At 35.0% G+C, this 19,552-nt stretch overlaps 4 protein-coding genes across 8 annotated transcripts in view; 1 reads left to right on the top strand and 3 right to left on the bottom strand.

The window, feature by feature from the left end:
* Positions 1 to 1,265, bottom strand: part of Sap47 (Synapse-associated protein 47kD) — a 38,852-nt gene extending 37,587 nt beyond the window's left edge. For 2 of the 4 annotated variants that reach the window (XM_077429821.1, XM_077429823.1), the window contains exon 1: positions 915 to 1,265. In XM_077429821.1, the coding sequence (XP_077285947.1) occupies positions 915 to 1,054 (140 nt within the window). In that variant the 5' untranslated portion in view covers positions 1,055 to 1,265. The remainder of the gene's footprint in view (positions 1 to 914) is intronic. The other 2 variants (XM_077429820.1, XM_077429822.1) reach the window with 1 other exon arrangement.
* Positions 1,266 to 3,564: 2,299 nt separating this feature from the next.
* On the top strand, positions 3,565 to 9,815 carry Usp8 (Ubiquitin specific protease 8). Of its 2 annotated transcripts, XM_077429795.1 has the most exons (20): positions 3,565 to 3,773; positions 3,951 to 4,197; positions 4,266 to 4,496; positions 4,675 to 4,790; positions 4,878 to 5,040; positions 5,110 to 5,266; positions 5,371 to 5,512; positions 5,637 to 5,791; positions 6,079 to 6,198; positions 6,278 to 6,397; positions 6,485 to 6,632; positions 6,737 to 6,918; positions 6,993 to 7,067; positions 7,145 to 7,249; positions 8,144 to 8,259; positions 8,340 to 8,475; positions 8,594 to 8,716; positions 8,797 to 8,994; positions 9,071 to 9,399; positions 9,493 to 9,815. In XM_077429795.1, exons 2-20 carry the CDS (start codon positions 4,097 to 4,099, stop codon positions 9,605 to 9,607), a joined length of 2,832 nt encoding a protein of 943 aa, XP_077285921.1. In that variant the 5' UTR covers positions 3,565 to 3,773; positions 3,951 to 4,096; the 3' UTR covers positions 9,608 to 9,815. The 2 variants fall into 2 exon arrangements, with proteins under 2 accessions (XP_077285921.1, XP_077285920.1); XM_077429794.1 differs by lacking the exon at positions 3,565 to 3,773 and having other exon boundaries at positions 3,927 to 4,197.
* LOC143911092 (uncharacterized) lies at positions 9,652 to 10,535 on the bottom strand. Its single transcript, XM_077429832.1, has 3 exons — positions 10,283 to 10,535; positions 9,987 to 10,194; positions 9,652 to 9,902 (listed from the first exon to the last, which is right to left on the bottom strand). The coding sequence occupies exons 1-3, from the start codon at positions 10,385 to 10,387 to the stop codon at positions 9,841 to 9,843; spliced, it is 375 nt and encodes a 124-aa protein (XP_077285958.1). The 5' UTR covers positions 10,388 to 10,535; the 3' UTR covers positions 9,652 to 9,840.
* A 3,986-nt stretch (positions 10,536 to 14,521) lies between these two features.
* On the bottom strand, positions 14,522 to 19,507 carry LOC143911073 (uncharacterized). Its single transcript, XM_077429799.1, has 4 exons — positions 18,860 to 19,507; positions 17,981 to 18,574; positions 16,098 to 17,780; positions 14,522 to 15,897 (listed from the first exon to the last, which is right to left on the bottom strand). The coding sequence occupies exons 2-3, from the start codon at positions 18,128 to 18,130 to the stop codon at positions 16,179 to 16,181; spliced, it is 1,752 nt and encodes a 583-aa protein (XP_077285925.1). The 5' UTR covers positions 18,131 to 18,574; positions 18,860 to 19,507; the 3' UTR covers positions 14,522 to 15,897; positions 16,098 to 16,178.
* Positions 19,508 to 19,552: the final 45 nt, after the last annotated feature.

Genomic DNA, 19,552 nt, shown 5'->3' with positions numbered 1-19,552 from the left:
GGAACGGGAACGGGAATTGCATGCGTTATTATGGCATTGCAACGCATGCCGAGGTTCAGCTAGTTATTACTAAAAAAAATGTAAAACAGACTTGGACCTCTTTTAATAATGTACCCACAAGAAAAAGCTTAATGGTTGTATAATCATAATGCACCACTGCTCTGATTATTTTAGGCATGACGGTATTGCATAGACCATGTCAAGCAATACGATCAGGCATCAATATTGAATTAAGAGTCAAATTGTATTGATCGCATTTAGATTTTAACATTTTATTTTTATTTCAAACTCAAACTTTATTCATGAAAATACTGTGGAAAAGTTTTTCTTTCTGCCTAGTGAATTGATTTTAAATTATCGGTACTTGAAAATTAAAAAAAAAAAAAATTTTGCCATCAGGAAAAATTCAAGTTTTCCACAAAATTTTGTCATCAAATTCTTTGAATGAATATTAATATAAGATTAAGAAATCACATTTTTACGTCCAAAAATTGATTAAAATTAAAATTTTCTATGGAAAATGTTCGGGAAAAGTGCATATATGTTTAGTTGAATGTGTCCAATACTTCCGAAATGTGACTGCAGTGATGTGTGAGAGTGTGAGAGTGTGTGTGTGTGTGTGTGTGTGTGTCATCTGAAAAGCCCTATTGCACAATTGATCGTGCAATCGATACGCATTTCACATTACATCATATGGGATACAAAGTAGTGTAAATAAAAAGATAGATTTTCTTTCGTAGTATTTAATCGATGAATGAACGGGGGGTGGCATAGATGGAAGTGCATCGAGCGAGGAGTGGCACTTCCGCATTTGGAACGCACGGGATAGAAGGAGACGGGTGTGCAGTGGGGTTGGGTGGGTGGGTGAGTGGGGTTGGGTGGGTGGGTGAGTGGGGGTGAGTGGGGGGCGATACCTCTGGGTCTGCGTCTTGTCCTGGTCGGGCGGAGGCGCGTCCTGAGTGGCGGCGGCCGGAGTCGGCACCTCCTCGTCCTGCGGCTCGCCCTTGGCGGCCCCCATCCACGAGCTGACTTGGTTCGTGAGACCGGAAAACATGTCGCGGCTGCTGTCGCACCGCTCTACCGAACACTATCGACTACCCGTCGATACAGCCGACAGCTGACTGCAGAACGTCGTCGACATCGACCCACCGACCCACCGACGCAAACCCAAAAACGATTGTCGCGCAACACAAAACGCGCATGCGTCAATCCTACACTCGCCACTCGCTACTCGACTATTGCACTCACACCACTGACGTATGTCTAAAATTTACATTCTATACGGCCATTGCCACAAATTTTTAAAAATACGATAAGGGCGAAATCACACAAAGAAGAACGGCACGTCGTGTGCTCGGCTCCTCGCTGTGGGGGTTCTCCTACATTTCTTCGAATATCGGATGCACCGTTATCGACCACTGTCAAGCAAGGATAAATACAATGATAAAATTTTACCGAAAACACTACAGGTGGTGATTTTGGAACGGTGTGTGCTAGACGTGCTTTGAATGCCTTCACAATAATTCGGTGATTACTAGTCAAATGTGAACCGGTCACAGGACAACTGGTCGCTCTAGATCGGTCACATGTGATCACCCGCCACACTAAAACTGGTCACACCCTAAAATCGTGACCAGTTTTAGTGTGATGGGTGATCACGTGTGACCGATCTAGAGCGACCGGTTGTCCTGTGACTGGTTCACATATGACGAGTAATCCGTTTACCCTTGACAAGGCATGCCACATTTTTTTGCATGTTTAAATGTATATAAAAAACCCCATTTGCCGCGTTCCTCCCTGTTTGATTTTACCCTCAAAATCCCACTATAGATTAACTTAGTTCGGTGATTACATCGCAAAATTGAATAGCTACCAGGATAAGCGCTTGCGCGGATACTACGATACTACCGCTTGCGCGTGTGCGGATTTCCGGCACACGAAAATTCAGCATACAGGAAACTACGCAAATATTTTCTTTAAAGATAATAATAAAAATCCCATAAAAACATTAGCGCAATATTGTTTTCTGTACGCCAAATTTTCGTGCACTGAGAGAAATTTGCATTGCAGCAATTATCCTGACAGCGATTCACTTTTGCGACGTAACCGTTTACCGATTAAATTATAGCATATTTTGATTTGAGCCCAAAGAGCAGTTCACAGAAAGACCATATATACTCATCATTTTCTATCAAAAGATTAGATCCGTTCACAGTGATGTTCCTAAACTACATATGTAAAGCTCTTCCTAAAAATGATTCCGTGATTATTTCGCATAAAGCGATCATACACATGTAGGCGGGGTAGCGATGTGTTGACCGTATCCCAGCCTAACGAAACACTGTTGTGCTAGTTTTATAAAGTTTTATTGTTTGCCTATGGTTGTACAAAGGTATTATATTTGTGGGCAAAAGTATGTCGTTCAGCGGTCTCTGGATATGGTAGAGTGTCGCTGGCTCGGCATTCAGCTATGTTCAGAAGGTCTCTGGATGCGGCAGTGTGTTGCTGGCTCGTCGTTCGGCTATGTTCGGAAGGTCTCTGGATACGGCAGTGTGTTGCTGGCTCGTTCGGCTGGTCAGGAGCTGGATGTCGACTGGTCTGCTGCTGTGTGTCGACGCTTGCTGCTGTGGGTCGACTGGCGTTGTTTGGGTTGTACCTCCTTTTATAGTGTTTCTGGAATCACCTGATCGATGGTGGTGGTTGTTGATGCGTAAGTGAGGAATTTGCTTTTGTCGATGGGGTGGACTTTTCTGGAACGATTGGCGCCGTTCCGCTCGATGTAGTTTAATGGTGGCGGCGTGTTTCGACCGTTTTGGTTCTGCTCGACTGGTAGGGGCGTTCCGCTTGAGTTTAATATAATGGCTGCAGGTGTGCGTCGTCTGGGTTTCGTTCCGCTCGAGTGTGAAGGGTGGATCATTCTCGAAGGATTTGGCGATTGATTCCAAGAAGTGCACGGGTTGTTTACGTGTGTGAGTTCTGCAAGGAATGTGGTTTGTTGTTGTGGAATATTCTCGAATGTTTCGATGACGATGACGATGACGAGATTCCTACATGGCTCTCCGGTGAGCGTTAGCGATGTGTGTGATTTTGTGGGAATCTTGATGTGTTGGAGTCTGTTGACTCGATGGCGTCGTTGTTTGTCCGGTTGTGCTGGAGAAAGTTGTCTCGACAGCGGGTCTTGTGTTGCATGCCGGTCCAAGTCTTGTTCTCTACCAGGTTGCTTATTTTGGGCGAGCTGCGTTGGTAGTGAAGGTTTGTGATGGCTTGGATGGTGCTGTTGTGCAGGCTGCTGTGTTCTGCGTGGTTTCATCGTGGTGATGATTTCTCTCGTGTGGAGTGATGAGGGTTGAGCTGGAGTCATTCGCGTGACTGTTTTGCTGGTTGTGCTGGAGTTGGTTGTCTCGACAGCGGATCTTGCGTGAAGAACATTGGTTGAAGAAGTGCGTTGAGTGCTGGTCTTCGTTGGTTGTGCTGGAGTCGGTTGTCTCGACAGCGGGTCTCGTGTTGCGTACCAGTCCGAGTTGTTCTTTTCTACCATGTTGCTTATTCTGTCTAGGCTACGTTGATAGTGAAGGTTGGTGGTCTGGACGGTGTTGTTGTGCAGGCGTTTTGCTTCCTACGACGAGATTCCTACACACACATTACTAAAATCTCGATCACGGAATATCTGACACCCGAAAATTCCATCCATCGAGAGCTATCCACGCGAACTATCATACCAAAGAGAAGTCAAGTGCCAGATATTCCGTATTCACGATTCCATAGTCACATTGGTAAATTCCCCACTCACATTTTTAAATGAATAGTTTATCGCGTAACGTATTCGATATTATTTTCTTCTTAACAAATTAAATTAGTTATATCGTAGTAAATAGACATAGGTATAATCTGAAATTAAAATAGGAATACTAAACCGTAAATGCTGTTCTTATGACTATATCGGATGTCAGATGGCAGCCGTGTCAAATGTCAATTATCGTTTGTCAGGGGGCTTGCCTCGACGATGACTACTTGACTATTGGCTGGATATGCTGTAGTGTTATATTATTGGTTTAAAATTACAACTGATGAAATTCATAAAACCAATAAGTACAAAATGCCAGAATCAAAAGTCAAAGGTCTTCACGTCGCCGCCAATATTGATGAATTGGATTCAATGTATAATATTCCCGACCTAAAGAAAAAGTCTGCCTTACAGTGAGTCGTTACTTCTTTTGTACTTTGTAATCATTGCTCATCTGTGACGATATCAATTTATATTATAGATTATGCAAAAGCGCTCGAACTGTGTTCGTAGCGGCAGAAAAGTATAAATCAACTGGGGATGAAGAACGGTCCTATATATTATTTATGAAGTATCTCTTACTAGTACAGCAATTAAAAATGGCGCCCGATTATGATAAAGAAAAAAGTTACGTGGTGAATATGCTCGGTCCAAAATCCCATATGAATGCACTTGACTATGCCAATACATTAAAAAATAGTTTGATATTAAGGTTTGTTAACCACGATTATTCTATAATTCACTTCAAATTTTAGCAAAATTGTAACGTTTTTGACATTATTATCTAATATGTCTTATGTTTTAGCTAATGTAATAAATTATTTTACCAACATTCTCTCAATAGGTGTTCGTGTTACAAATGTATAATTATTATTTTGTTTATGTACAAGGTATGAAATTCGAAGATCAGAACAAAAGTCCAAATTAAAGGAAAATCTTAAAATCCAGGATGTTGAAATGAAGGATGACCGTCCAATGGTAGTTCAAAAGAAAAAAGATAAATATGGTAGTTGAAAAAAATTTTGGCTATTAGTAATTAAATTTTTAAAGTCATGTATTTTCAAAGTATTTTTTTAATTCAATTTTGTTTCAGATGATATCGATATTTCTATAAAATCGAATCAATTGTTTGAACTTCTTAAAGATGAGTCTAAAAATGTTCTGATTTTGGATATAAGACCTATAATTTGCTACAATGAATCACACATAAAATTTCCAAAATGTATAAGTATTCCTGAAGAATATATTCAACCTGGGTTTGTTTAATTATATAAACCTCTCTAAAGATATTTGCGTATTTTATTATAAATATTATTATTTTTTAGTACCAGTGCCAATTCGCTTGGTAAAATCATTCCGGAAGCTTCAATACCAATTTGGCTTCAAAGAGATAAGATGAATTTCATTATTTTGTACGATTGGAATAGTACTGATTTCATTCCAGGAAAAACATTACATATTCTTAAAACTATATTATTAAAGGTAATTATTTTTTTCCAATATGGTATTGAAAAATTGTTTGCATTCTGTATTATAATACTATTAAGTATTCATTTATTATTTTTACTTAAATTGATAACTTTTAGTGGGATCCAAACGTTGTGTACCAACGGTCACCAATAATTCTTGAAGGAGGATATGAAAATTGGTTACTCACTTACCCAACCTACACGACAAATCCTCATATTGCAGTTCCAGACGTTCACAATGATTTGGATGATATGTTAAGTATGTATTATGTTACATAATCTCATCTTTAGTTAGTAAATATGTAATATTAATTATCAGAAAAACATAATTCGATATTTGTACATATTGTTTTTGATTTTTGTGTGGTTTTTTCACATTTTAGATGATATTGAATATCCACCTTTGCATGAACTCTCCCCAATTGAAAAGAATGTTGATTTCGATCGAAGCATAAAACCAAATAATTTCAATAATATAATTGGAAATAATAGTTTTGTGTCGAGAAACACTAATCCTGGTATAGATAGAAGCAGTAAGGTAATGAATGATCAATGTTATAGTTTTACTGATTTTATTACAATAATACATTCTTCTTTCAATATATGAGAATGCAATTACATATATTTAATTCAAAAATTATATTTTTATGTATTATTTAAAATATACCCATTCATTTATTCATGTTTCATAGTATTATATTTGGATGTCAATAACAGTAATGTCATCACAAGCAATTTGAACTATTTTTGTTAAAATTATCTTACCTGAGGCAAAATTAATATGTTTTGCATTTGAAATGTAGATCTTCCTATTATTTCATATAGGCTGCTGCTATGCAAACATACGAGGAACGTGATAGAGCGATGAAAACGCTTTTAGAAGAACAAGAAAAAATTGCAGGATCAGCATTGAAAATTGAGAAGCAACGTGTTTTAGCAGAAGAAGTAAAAATTTTATATTCTGAACTACTTAAATTATATTTTGTTAAATTTCGAATGAATTTTCATCAGTTTATAATTTCAGAAATGGGAAGAACTTCGAAAAGACTCCGAAATAAGTGCCGATAATGATACAACAAATCAACTAAGAGAACAGGAACTCTTGTCTGAAATTATGCAACTTGAAAGTGCTCAACGAGACATGGTAATTTTTATTTTTAATTCTATAAATATAACAATTCTAACGCTTCCTTAAATGGTTTTAGTTAATATTTATTTTAAAATATTACAGGCTTTGGAAAATCAACAATTAAGAAACCAATTATTAGAATATATGAAACGGGAACAAGACGAATCAAATAAAACGTCAGAAATGAATAGCAGTATAAGTAAAACGTCGAGCAGTTCTCTCAGTTCTTTGAGTAATGACAGTATAAATGGTATTTTTTGTTTTTTTAATTTCTTTCAGAAGAAAATAAATTTTCTTATTTGAATATCAAAATATATTTGTATTAATATGTACTTATTAATAATACTACTTCAGTAGAAGGACATGAAGATGCCAATAATTGGAATCAGTCTACTGAAACCCTTGACAAAGAAAAAAGAATCAGAGATATTGAAGAAGAAAAAGCTGCGCTTGCCAAAAAGCGAGAGACTATGCAAGCTGATAGAGAAAAAATCCTAGCTGAAGCTAGAGAGAAAAAGAAATTATTGTACCATGAGGTATACATACAAATAATTTTTCTACGAATAAAATTTGATTTCTATGTTTATTTAATATGATAATTCTATTTCAGTCACAAGAAGAAGAAGAAAATAATTACAATATATCTACAGTAAATAGATCTTATTCCACTCAAGACTTACCTGAGGTAAAAATAAATATTTTAAACTTTCAATGACATTTTGTTTTTCAAATAAATATGTACTAACATTTGTCAATTTTTAGCCGAAAATTCCAGATATTCCTCACTTTGACAGAACAATGAAACCAGCTCCTTTAGCTTATCACGCAATCAGGGAAAGAGACTTTGGAGATCGCCGAGAAAAAACTGTAAAATTTATTTTATATTCTTTCATCATCCCAATAAGTACAAGGGATTACACTAAAGACTGCTTAGTCTTTTTACTATAAATTATGCCTTTTTAGACATTATTTGAACATCATTTCAAAAATATATATTATTCTTATTCAAAACATCAAAGGAAAAATGATTTTAAATATAATATGTATACTAATTTGTATACATATTTATAATCATATAGAATGTATAATATTTGGAATACACTGCTTTACGCATTCAAGTTTACTGAACATGTCAGGCTTCATAATCGAGAAGCCATATGAAAATTTCAAACTCGCGTGCTCTTAATGTTGAAAAAATGTGCCCATACGGTTTAGTTAATTGAGCCATGTGACTTTGAACCACTATATGTATCGTTCAATCCATTCAACCAATGAGTGGTTCACCTAATCGGCGGCCACTTGTCTCAATATGTCATGTTGGCAGAGTGAAACGGTTTACTGCAGAGTCCTGATTTGTAGAAACGTTTCAAAACGCCCTCTTAAAAGAAAAGAATATATTGAGAAACAATTCATATAACCAATATCAATTTTAGTATAATTTAAAAAAAATAGACATTTCTCTTATAAAATAGTTTTTAATGTTGCCAATTTTTTTGATCGCCCTTTTTTTCCATCTATTTTTGATATTTTTCGCGATAGTTGTGTTTCCGTTTTCACGCTATTCTTCATTTAGTGCATCCTATCAAGTGTTAATATTTTTTGTGACAATTGAACTATGGTGTTGAATGTAAAATTTAAACTTAAACTTTCCCCTCAACATATTAGTTGTCTTTTCGTAAAGGTATCGTCCAATCAAAAAAAAAAAAAAACAATTGATTTTATTATTAAGCATTTTTCAACATAAATGATGTTTTGTTTTAGAGTCCAGGATTGACTGGATTGAAAAACCTTGGTTTTACTTGCTACATGAATTCAATCATACAGTGCTTAAATAATACAGTATATTTAGCTGATTATTTCCGTGAAGGAAAGTACAGGTTATGATTTTACATATTGTAAAACATTAAATTTGATCAATTGTATGCTTCATTTATATATATTTTATTTTAATTTTCAGAAAACACATTTCAGAAAGGTTAAGAAGTGATTCTAAAGAAAATGGTACCCAAGGTGTGATTGCCGAAGAAGTTGCAGCGGTCATACAAACACTTTGGTCGGGTCAATATCGTTTCATATCGACCCGAGATTTAAAGGTTTTTTTTATTAACTTTTTATTAGTTTCACTTGTTTTTCATTCAAGTTTTATGAAGTTTTAATTCATAATACATTTTAATAAATACATACTCTATTAAAATATTATTGTTATTTCAGAACGTAGTTGGAAAGTATAAAAATATGTTTCGTGGTGTAGAACAACATGACTCGCATGAATTTCTTGTAATTTTAATGGACTGGTTACATGACGACCTTCAAATTTCAACAAAACAATTATCAGTATGTTCACATTTTGTATGTATGTATGTAAATATTTCTAAGATCATAATTTTTTTATTTAATTGACATAAATTTTCTAGGAAAACTTATCGCCAGCTGACAAAGCCTGGTTGGAGTATACGAAATCCAAAGAAAGTCTTATATTGCGACTTTTTCACGGACAGATTAAATCTACCGTTACTTGTTTAATGTGCGGGAAGAAAAGTGTAACTTATGACTCCTTTTCTAATCTTTCTTTAGGTCTACCAGCTGACAAATCCAATAGATACTCCCTTAATGTATGTATCAATATTATTATACGCACATTCTTTACAAGAACAGATTAACTTTGAAATGTATTTATTTGTATCGCAGGATTGTCTGAAATTGTATCTCAGCGGTGAAGAAATTACAAATTGGGACTGTCCATGTTGTAAGACCAAAAGGAAAGCAACAAAAAAATTAGATATATCAAAACTACCACCAGTGCTGATAATTCATTTCAATAGATTCTATCAGGACTATAGCACTAATACGTGTAGGAAAAAACAGACTTATATTGACTTTCCTCTTGAAAATTTAACAATGCCATCATGCCAAGACGACAAAAGCGTAGTTTATAGTTTGTATGGTGTATCTAATCATTATGGAACCATGGAAGGCGGACACTATACAGCATACTGCAAGAGCAGTTACCATAGAAGGTAAAATTATTTTAAATAACCAATAAAATTTGCTTTTTTTATATATTTTAGTTTTCTTATGTATGTATATTTAAATTCGTTTTACATTTTCAGCTGGTACAAATTTGATGATCACTTGGTGACGGGGATATCGCCAAGTGACGTAAAATCAAGCGCCGCTTACATTCTGTTTTATACATCGCTTAAAGATAGTGCCTTCAAGAATTAATCAATGTGATTATCTAGTGTTTAGTTAAAACAAAATATTTTGTTCAAAAAATATTTTTTTATTATTTTAATAAATTCTATTAAAGTTATATCACAAAATTATTTTTAAATCTACATATGTATGTTAATTAAATGTATGTACTACATGTTTATAACTATACCACAATTTCAATTTAGATTTTTTGTTTAAAATATATAACTAACAAATTAAAGTCTATTTATTGTTAACTGCCTTTAAATATCCTCATCATTTTCAGAGTCATCAGTTTCTTCATATATATGGTTCTGAAGCATTTCTGAAAAATCAGTTTTATTACATTAAATGGTACAAAAAAATCTTAACAATCTAATATTTATAATATCAATGTTTTAATCCTCACCATTAAAATTATTCACCACTGTCAGATCTAAAGTTGTTGTATTGATTGAAGATTTTGCTTGATCCAAAAGTTCCACATTTATACAAGGTTCTAATTTCAACGGAGCTTTATCTGTATCTGGTTTTGATTCCTGTGTAACGTCTGACGAATCAATATGTTGTTGCTTTTCTGAATCCCTTATCATACTATTAATTTGCAGCTGCTCAACCTAAAAATAAAATTGTATAGACTTCCCCTTTCAAATTCGGTACCAATTGAAATAATTTGCCAATAAAATAAAATAAACTGAAACAGACCTCTAGTGACATTTTTTGATGTTTAATTTTCGCTATCAAATCTTCCAACCATTTTTCCCGAGCTTGTAACCTAGCGTATTCTATCGTTAAATTTGTTGAGGACATTATGCCGTAAGATAAAATGACTAGCAAAATTTAATTAGAGGTATTGAGCAAAACCACGATTTTACACATTAAAATATGCTTAAAGATTTACTCAGTTACAGCTTAGTTATTTGTTGATTGTATCTAAAGAACTGTCAAAATATTACTTGATAGCATAACGTAAAAAATCAAAATCATGGCCATACCTAATTTTTTTAATGTAAACGAAATGTTTTATTGTAATTATTGGCCAATCTATATCTAGTTATAGCCACTTGAGATATATACGGTCCAAGAATACGTTGAGTATACTTGATTTGACATAAAATCCCAAAAATAATAATATTACGGAATATCGTTTTTAGCGGTCTTCCTCACGGGCCCGAAAGTGAAACGTCCGAAAACGCAAATATCGGAAGGCAAAGATCGAAAATCGAAAGATCTTATGCAGGTTGAAGGGAATGAAACGACGGAGTGTTGTACACACGACTATTTAATATGACGGTTGGGAAAGAAGTACATAGTTCAGCAGCGAGCAACATGGCCGAGTTGATCCCAGCTCGCAGGATGGTGACCGAAACCCGACCATGTCGTAGAGCCGCTACAATCTTAAGTCGAAAGATCAAAAAAAAAAGGGTACATGGTAAACGGAACATACTCACGTACATTAATGTGCGCGCGCAGAATACGGGAGGAAAAGCCTGTTCCTCTTGTTCCTGTTGTATCCTGCTCGCGCAAATTAAGTGAGTATGTTCCGTTTACCATGCACCCTTTTTTTTATCTTTCGATTTTCGATCTTTGCCTTCCGATATTTGCGTTTTCGGGCGTTTCACTTTCGGGCCCGTGAGGTAGACCCTTTTTTTAGGCTGTGGCGGCTCGCTTATACGACATGGTCGAGTTTGGCTGCCTTCCTGCGAGTGGGAACCAACTCGGCTGGGTTCGGAGAGCCACTACTCACTCTGTTTTCAGCTTTCATATAATAAACACGTGCATTAACATGCCAGTCGTCTCATTCGTTCATCCTCCATACTGGTGACCCCCGACATCGAGCCACGCAGCCTCGATCAATTTCAACATGCCGCTCATCCCTGCCTCGCCGAGCCCCCATCGCCATCAACACAGCACGCCGCGGCCCGCGGGTGACAATAAACGAGCAGACACGGCTACCTACCTACCTACCTACCTACCTACCTATCGACATGAGTCCAGCCACAACGTCGATGACAGGTGCAAAAATGGGGGAGCGAATGAGACGACGATCTTGACAGCTGGATGTGGAGTCATGCGCGATCCACTACACATAGAACGGTCATCCAGCACCACAAGACATACACCACCTCAGCACCATCATCATCATCATCATCAAGGCCCCGTCCGTCCCCACGAGCATCGTCACGCCGAGACGGGCGGTAGCGCTACAACACCTCCACGAGCCACAACGACTCACGGTCCAGCTCGGAGTATCATCAACCACATCGATGCCCCTGCCGCCCCCGCCGCCCCACCAACCGACATCAGCCTCGGAAGAGCGGCGCCGCCGCAGCATCGCATCGGCGCGACCATCGGACCAGCCACCGTCCTGCTCGCGACGTCACCGCCCTCGAATCTACCGACCATTCAGGGCGGTACACCTACACAGCGGATGCCCCACGTCAACATTTTTTTCTCCCCACTCAATAATTTTTTTTTCTCTTTGTGTAACAATAATTTTTTTCTTTTGTAAAATTTGTTTCTTTGTAATTTTGGTATCGCTGATGCTGGGGGGGGAGTGATGTGGCGGCTCGCTTATACGACATGGTCGAGTTTGGTTGCCTTCCTGCGAGTGGGAACCAACTCGGCTGGGTTAGGAGAGCCACTACTCACTCTGTCTTCAGCTGTCATATAATAAACACGTGCATTAACATGCCAGTCGTCTCATTCGTTCATCCTCCATAAGGCCTTCAAGTGTGTACATACTTATTTCGGTTCGGTGATTATTCCACATAAAGCGATCTCGCACACTTCACTAAAATCTCGATCACGGAATATCTTACATCCGAAAATTCCATCATACTACCTGATGAAAAATCAAGTGCCACAAATTCTGTATTCGCGATTTTCATAGCAACGAATGTCATTTTAAATGACACATGACTGTGTGCGATTTTAATGTGCGAAATAATCCATTTACCATTCATTACCAACCGGTTTTGTATTATTTTTTTTATGTGTTTTTGCATAATTTTTGTTTTTCTTTTTTGTGTCATTGTATTATTTTTATAACTATATTTTATGATATTTTTTTAATGAATCTTGTTTACATTTTTCCAGCCATAATGGCGTTTTGGGGCAAACTGTAAAATCATCATGGTCTAAATTTAATTCGAAATAAATTAAAAACTTTAATTAATATATCATTTTAATCTAAATTGCCAACGTGTACTTATGTATTATTCCAAAAACAAAGCTCGATAGATTTTAAGCTCTTCACGGGAAATTAAGTATTCTAAAATTTCTATTCATCGAAAAAAACTAAATATGTAATGCCATGTTTAAAGTTAAAATGATATTGTGATGAAAGATTTTTTTATGAGTCTCGAAATATTTTCAACAAAATCAATATTTTTGAGATATTATATGACACGTTACAATTCTACGAAAATAATTTGAGGAAAATTACAAAGACGTCTTCATATAAAATTTTATTTTTAAATTGCATGAAGATTATTTTCAATAATAATAGATTCAGGATTTTTTAACTGTATTGCCAAAAACAAATTCGCATTCTGAAGATGACTGAAGATTTTTCAAGACTTACTAAGAGCTAATGTGCATATTCATTAATGACGATTTTGTATATTATTAAAATTATTATTTGTACTTATTATTTTTTGTTTTTTCTTGTGTCCCCAAAACAAAATTATTACGCCTATTTGTGTTTCAACTCAAAATAATTAAGAATGGGGTATTGTGGGGATGATAAAAGGAAACAAATGCAAAAACTTTTCAGGGCGGTTTTAATACCTTACAGCTAATAACACTGAGCAACAAAAAATCACGTTTTTGAGTTACCAGAGCGGAGACTAACCAATCTTTACTAATTTTGAACCACTGAATTTGAATATGATAATGATGTTTGTTGGTTGGTGATCGTTTACGAGATATGAGCGTTTAAAAAAATGCGCGATTTTTACCGCGTTACAAACATATACACAATGAAAGCATTTAAATTGAAATTACCACTCGAGTTAGTTCGTTTCGATAAAAAAAAATATATATTGAGATAGAAAACCAATCCTTATAAACATGGTGAAATAAAAAATTGTCAAATAAATGCAAAATAGCATGGAGAAAAAATCCGTAAAAAAAAATATTTTTTTAACTTTTAAAATTAGCTAGAAAATTAATTATAAGTATTTTAAAGCAATGAAATATCACAATCAATTGGAAAAACATCTGACTATTGATTCCAATACTCACTTTGAGCACAGCAATACTAGATTTTAAGTTAAAGACCGCAAAAGCCAAAAAACTGTAAAAATCGCACATTTTTTTAAACGCTCATATCTCGTAAACGATCACTACCAACAAAAATCAATATCATATTCGAATTCAGTGGGTTAAATTTAGTAAAGATTGGTTAGTCTCCGCTCTGGTATTTTTTTTTTTGTTGCTCAGTGTAATTTAAACTTATTATAAAAATTAAGATATCATAAGGTTCCCAACCTTTTTCAGGTGGTGACCTCTTTTTGTAATAGTTCAAGTGACCCACGACCCCTATACATTTGAAATAGTCATTTTTAATGTACTCAGATCACTTATTTTAATTAAAAAATATATAAAACATCATTCAAACAACTAAACATGGATTAAAAATGAAAACTATATTATAGTCAATATTTATCTAAATAGATTTCATTGATTCAGTCGGCGACCCCACATAAAACCTGTCGCGACCCCATTCAGGGTTGGGACCATAGGTTGGGAACCCGTATTCTAGGGTGTGCCCTATTCACTTACAATTATAAACTTAACAATTAAATTCAGTGCATCTGTTGTACATTTTTAGTAAATGCGAATGTATTTTTAACACAATAACTATTACATACACATACATATATATTTGACTCTTTCAGCACAACACAAAATATATAACCAATTAAAATTTCCCATCTTAAATCCAGCGTTTAATATAATACATTTTAATTAGTTACTTATTACAATACAATTTACTTAATGAGGACTGACGAATCTTAAAACCAATCTTTAACTTTACAAAAGCTTAAGATTTTACTGTAATGATATAAAAAAACCTTAAGTTCAATGTGCAAAATCAATATTTTTGATTCCAACTGCACAGTTTTTTTAATGTAATAATTTCAATTTCAGAAAAGTATTTGTACATGAATTTACCTCTCACAGTTTGAAAGATTGCTTTATTATCTTAAAAGTATTTTGTATATACATACATATCATTATACAGACCAAAAAAATGGATGTGTATCAATGGCTGCTCGTGAGAATTCAGAGGGGGGGGGCTGCAGAGATTAATCAGGCTGTCGTAGCTCGTTGACCACACCGGTGATCAAATGCAGCAAAAAAAAACGTGCATATGTATTATACTGGGAGGCTGCAGCCCTGCAGCCCATATTGACAGAAAAAAAAGCATGCATTTGTACTGTACTGGGAGGCCTGTAGCCCCGCAGCCCATATAGACGAGCCGCCACTGATGTATATTCACAAGACATTCATTTAGAAACAAATTATGCGTTACAACTACTACTATCAGTATCAAAATGAAACCAATGGCGTAACTACTATCTAGCAGGGGTAAGCAATGCTTATGGGCCCACGGAAATAGGGGGCCATAAATCGACAAAATAATCCTTTTGCGGGAATGCAGGTAGTGAAAAACTATTTCGGTTTTCTTGACCATTGTTTGAATTTCAGAAAAAAATATCCAGAAGTTTTCTCAGATGTACTTGTATTAATAAAGAGAGATCTTTTTGGAACCATAATCATAAGGCAATTTTCAGAATTACTTATTACCAATTACAGTTATTTGGAGAGTGATTTTTCAGAAATATATACCGCATTCATGTTATTTTTTACTCTTCCGGTAGCTGTGGCTAGTGTAGAAAGAATATTCAATAAATTAAAAATAATTATAGAATAGAAAATAAATTCGATCGGAACCAAACGATTCAAACCAGACTTAATGAACTATCTTTGCTTACAATTGAGCACAAAGAAGCAGCCAAAATGGACTTCAAACAACTAATTCATGATTTTGCAAACAGTAAGGTTCGAAAGAAGACATTTTAAAATAGGCGACTTAAATACCTACATAAATATTAACAATAATTATATTCATATTAATACTGCGCTGCGAAACCAAAAATTTGGTATTTAGATTTAAAAATTCGAGGGGGAAGGGGCGGGGCGCTGATGATTTTTTGCTTACGGGCCCAAAATTCTTAGTTACGCCACTGAATGAAACGGTAAACGGACTACTAGTCAAATGTGAACCGGTCACAGGACAACCGGTCGCTCTAGATCGGTCACACCCGAAAATTGGTCACGAAAAAACTAGTCACACCCAAAAATTCGACTAATTTTTAATTTTTGGGTGTGACCAGTTTTTTCGTGACCAATTTTCGGGTGTGACTAGTTTTCTCGTGACCAGTTTTAGTGTGACGGGTGATCACGTGTGACCGATCTAGAGCGACCGGTTGTCCTGTGACCGGTTCACATTTGACTAGTAATAACCGAACCGAATGAAACATACATAGTGAGGAACATAAACAACAAAATTCAATAATACCAAAATCATTTACAATCTTCTTCTTTTTCGTGGAATATCACCACCATTACAATCTGCGTGCGATTGAATATGAGCAACAAACTGATCTATTGAATGTTTATCGAACTTTTTAAAACAGATGTAGCAGGCATGTTCCCCATCTGATTCGGTATCATTGGCGGAGCGTTTTTTTTTCGATTTCTTTCTTAATTTTTTTAATGACAACGGTGCAACAGTTGTAGATATTTGAGATTCTTGAACAATGCTATCTGTAGGCAAAACGTATGATGGTTTCGAAATAGGATCAATGTTGACAAATGTGAAATATTGTTCACCCATTGGCGTCCCATCGGTGGGAATGTGTACTAAATTAGATATATCGTGTTTAATAGATGCACTTTTGCCTTTCTTTTCTTTCTCCATAGCACTGACAGCGTTCAGCGGATTTTTTATATTTGATATCACAATTTTCGAAGTAGAATCACGAGTCGTCACTTTATAATGCTTTATAATTTTTTTCTGCTTTTTATCTCGATTTTTTTTCGGTACATTAGTTTTAGACTCGTCTAATTTGGATGGTCCAGCGAGGGGGTTAGAGTCTTGTGCGGTTCTGCAAAAAAGACCAACAGGATACGGTTCGCTACTTTTCAAATTTTGTGATAAAATTGCATTTTTATTCTTGCGCTGTAAGTTTGCCAAGCTTTTGGATTTTTTTTTAGAATTTATGAGGGTTTGAGTTCTAAAAGTATTTATGTTTCCATTTGATTGGACGATATTCGATTGTTGAATTTTGCTATTGGTATTGCCATTAACGGATGCAATAGCGTTGGATATATCATTAGGAGTACCATTCGTATCCATAACTCGCAGCAATACGTAAGTGTTGTCAGGCATTTTAACCAAAAACTTGTTTGTTTGATTTGAATTCAAAGTCGTTACAGATTGTGACGATTGATTCAAAATGCCCAATGATTTAGAAATATTTTCATCATTTAAAATGCCGATGGATGTCTCTCCAGTAGTGATATTTGTTGTAGAATTTGAAGTATTGTTGGATATTTGAGATTTGCAATTTTTAGTGGGTCTGAAATTATTTTCCTTTGAACAAATATGATTAAACGCTTTCTGCTTGGTTAATAAGACATTTCCACATTTTTTACATGTGTAAATTGCGCCAACTCCTGTAACATTGAGAAGAGTATACTTATCCAACCATTTACCGTCCGATACATTGGATATTGTTTTTGATTTTAATGCACTTGGAGGTGTTTTGCGATCAAAATGTTTATTATCTATTTTAGTTAGTACAATTCTGAGTTCTTTCAACTGACTTGGAACTTTAGGTCCAACGAGTGAATTGGGTTCGTTTTTCAGTGTCGGTAATGAATCGAGGGCTTTCTTAATTAATTCATCGCAGTATTCATCATTAGACATATTTTTTTCCAACAATTTTGTCTCCCAGGAGTTTCTGGTTTTGTTAACTTTGTCATCTTTATTTGTTGGTTTAACTCCATATGTATCAAATAAACTGGTCTGTGTTTGACGGCATTTGTCTGCGAATTCGTGCAACTCGGTAACTTTTGCTGAACATCTGTAGCAAATTTTATGTGGAAGATCGTCCCATTCACTAATCTGAAATGTAAATCACAATCAATAAATCAATCACAAGTCACAACACACCGCCTCTTATAACGTACTGATTTTTTTATTAGAATATATATGAATCTAATGTAATATATGTAATGTATATATATACATATATAATCTAATGTAATTTTTTTATTAGAATATATATAGTATAATGTAGCACGAAGATAGTATGAAGAGTTCACCTCGATGGTAAGCAGTTTGCGAATCTTCGTCGACATTTCCATGCCCATGTCGAAAATGTTGAGGAATGGACCCGAAGTATCTGCACATAAGCGACATATTTTGGCACCAGCACCTGCCCCCGTAACCGCTCTCAAAGGTCGAGACATCATACACCGACACAGACTCCAAACCTTCACAATTGACACTAAAGATACATGACAGAAGAGAGATGGTGAACCTACGCGCGAATGTACCAAAAAATATAAACTACTCAAAACACTACCAAAAGCTTTTCGACATTTTACAAATTCACTAAAGACAAGTTTTGATAATTAGCCATTGATGTATAATGTATCATACATCAATGTAATTAGCTATTAGATTTTTTTGTAAATTATTTTCATTTGTAGTTTTTTTTTTATTCAACATTTTTGCCCTATATTTATTGGATTTGAGCAAAACTAAAATTAAATAATAATATAAATAGAGACAAAATTACAATCATTTGCTATTTGGATAAAATTATACACTAACATCAATTGACGATAATTTAATTACCGATTTATATATTGGGTTCGATGATTATTCCGCAAAAAGTAATCTCGCGCACGTCACTAAAATCTCGATCACGGAACATCTGTCATTTAAAAAATCCTCCCATGCAAAATATTATACTAACGAAAACTAGGGTGATCAAGATTTTAGTGACGTGCGCGAGATCGCTTTTTGCGGAATAATCCGTTTACCGAAATATCAATAAACGGGAGCACCGTCGAGGGCAAAAAAATATATATAATGTAACAAATTTCTGATTGAAATTTAAGTGTCCAGCAAATCAGTGAGCATGGCCCATAATTGTAATATTTCCCCTAAATGACGGTAATTTTATTATTAGTCACATTGCGATCGTCCAAATGACAATTTTTGCCATGAAAATCACGAATACAGAATATTTGGCACTCGAGTTCTCGTTAGTATGATAGTTATCGTTAGTATGATGGACTTTTCGGCTGCCAGATGTTCCGTTATAGAGATTTATTTATTTATTTTATTTTATTTATTGAAAAATCAACAGACAACAAGATGTAGACATGCATAAAAACAAACAGTAAATATATAATATATATAACATCCGAGTCCAATTACAGATTCTTACAAGATAAACAAATGAAAAAGAAAAGAATAAAAGCTATAACATGACAAAATAGCACATTGCATAACTAAACTAAAATATTGGAAAAAGGTTATAAAATAGAATAGAAGAAGAAATGGATCAATCGGTCAAGATTCTCTTGATTTTAGTCTTGAATTGATGTAGGGAAATACCGAACAGATCAACCTCATTCAGCTCCTCGTTAAACATACGATAAACACGCTGCAGATAAGAATATTTTTGGGAATTAGTATTGAAAGGATTAAGTGAAAAGAGTGCAACGCGTCTAGAATACCTAACTGGGATCCTGAAATCAACCTTATTCAGTGAATCAGAACAATCAAGGAAACCATTTATGAGCTTAAAGAAGAATGTAGCATCAGTAAGTCGTCGCCTAACAGAAAGATTGTTAAAAGATAGGATTTAAAAAAAATCGGGA

The sequence above is a fragment of the Arctopsyche grandis genome, chromosome 4, assembly GCF_051622035.1.
Source record: "Arctopsyche grandis isolate Sample6627 chromosome 4, ASM5162203v2, whole genome shotgun sequence".
NCBI classification, from domain to species: Eukaryota; Metazoa; Arthropoda; class Insecta; order Trichoptera; family Hydropsychidae; genus Arctopsyche; species Arctopsyche grandis.
This window is presented reverse-complemented; position numbering and strand designations above follow the sequence as displayed.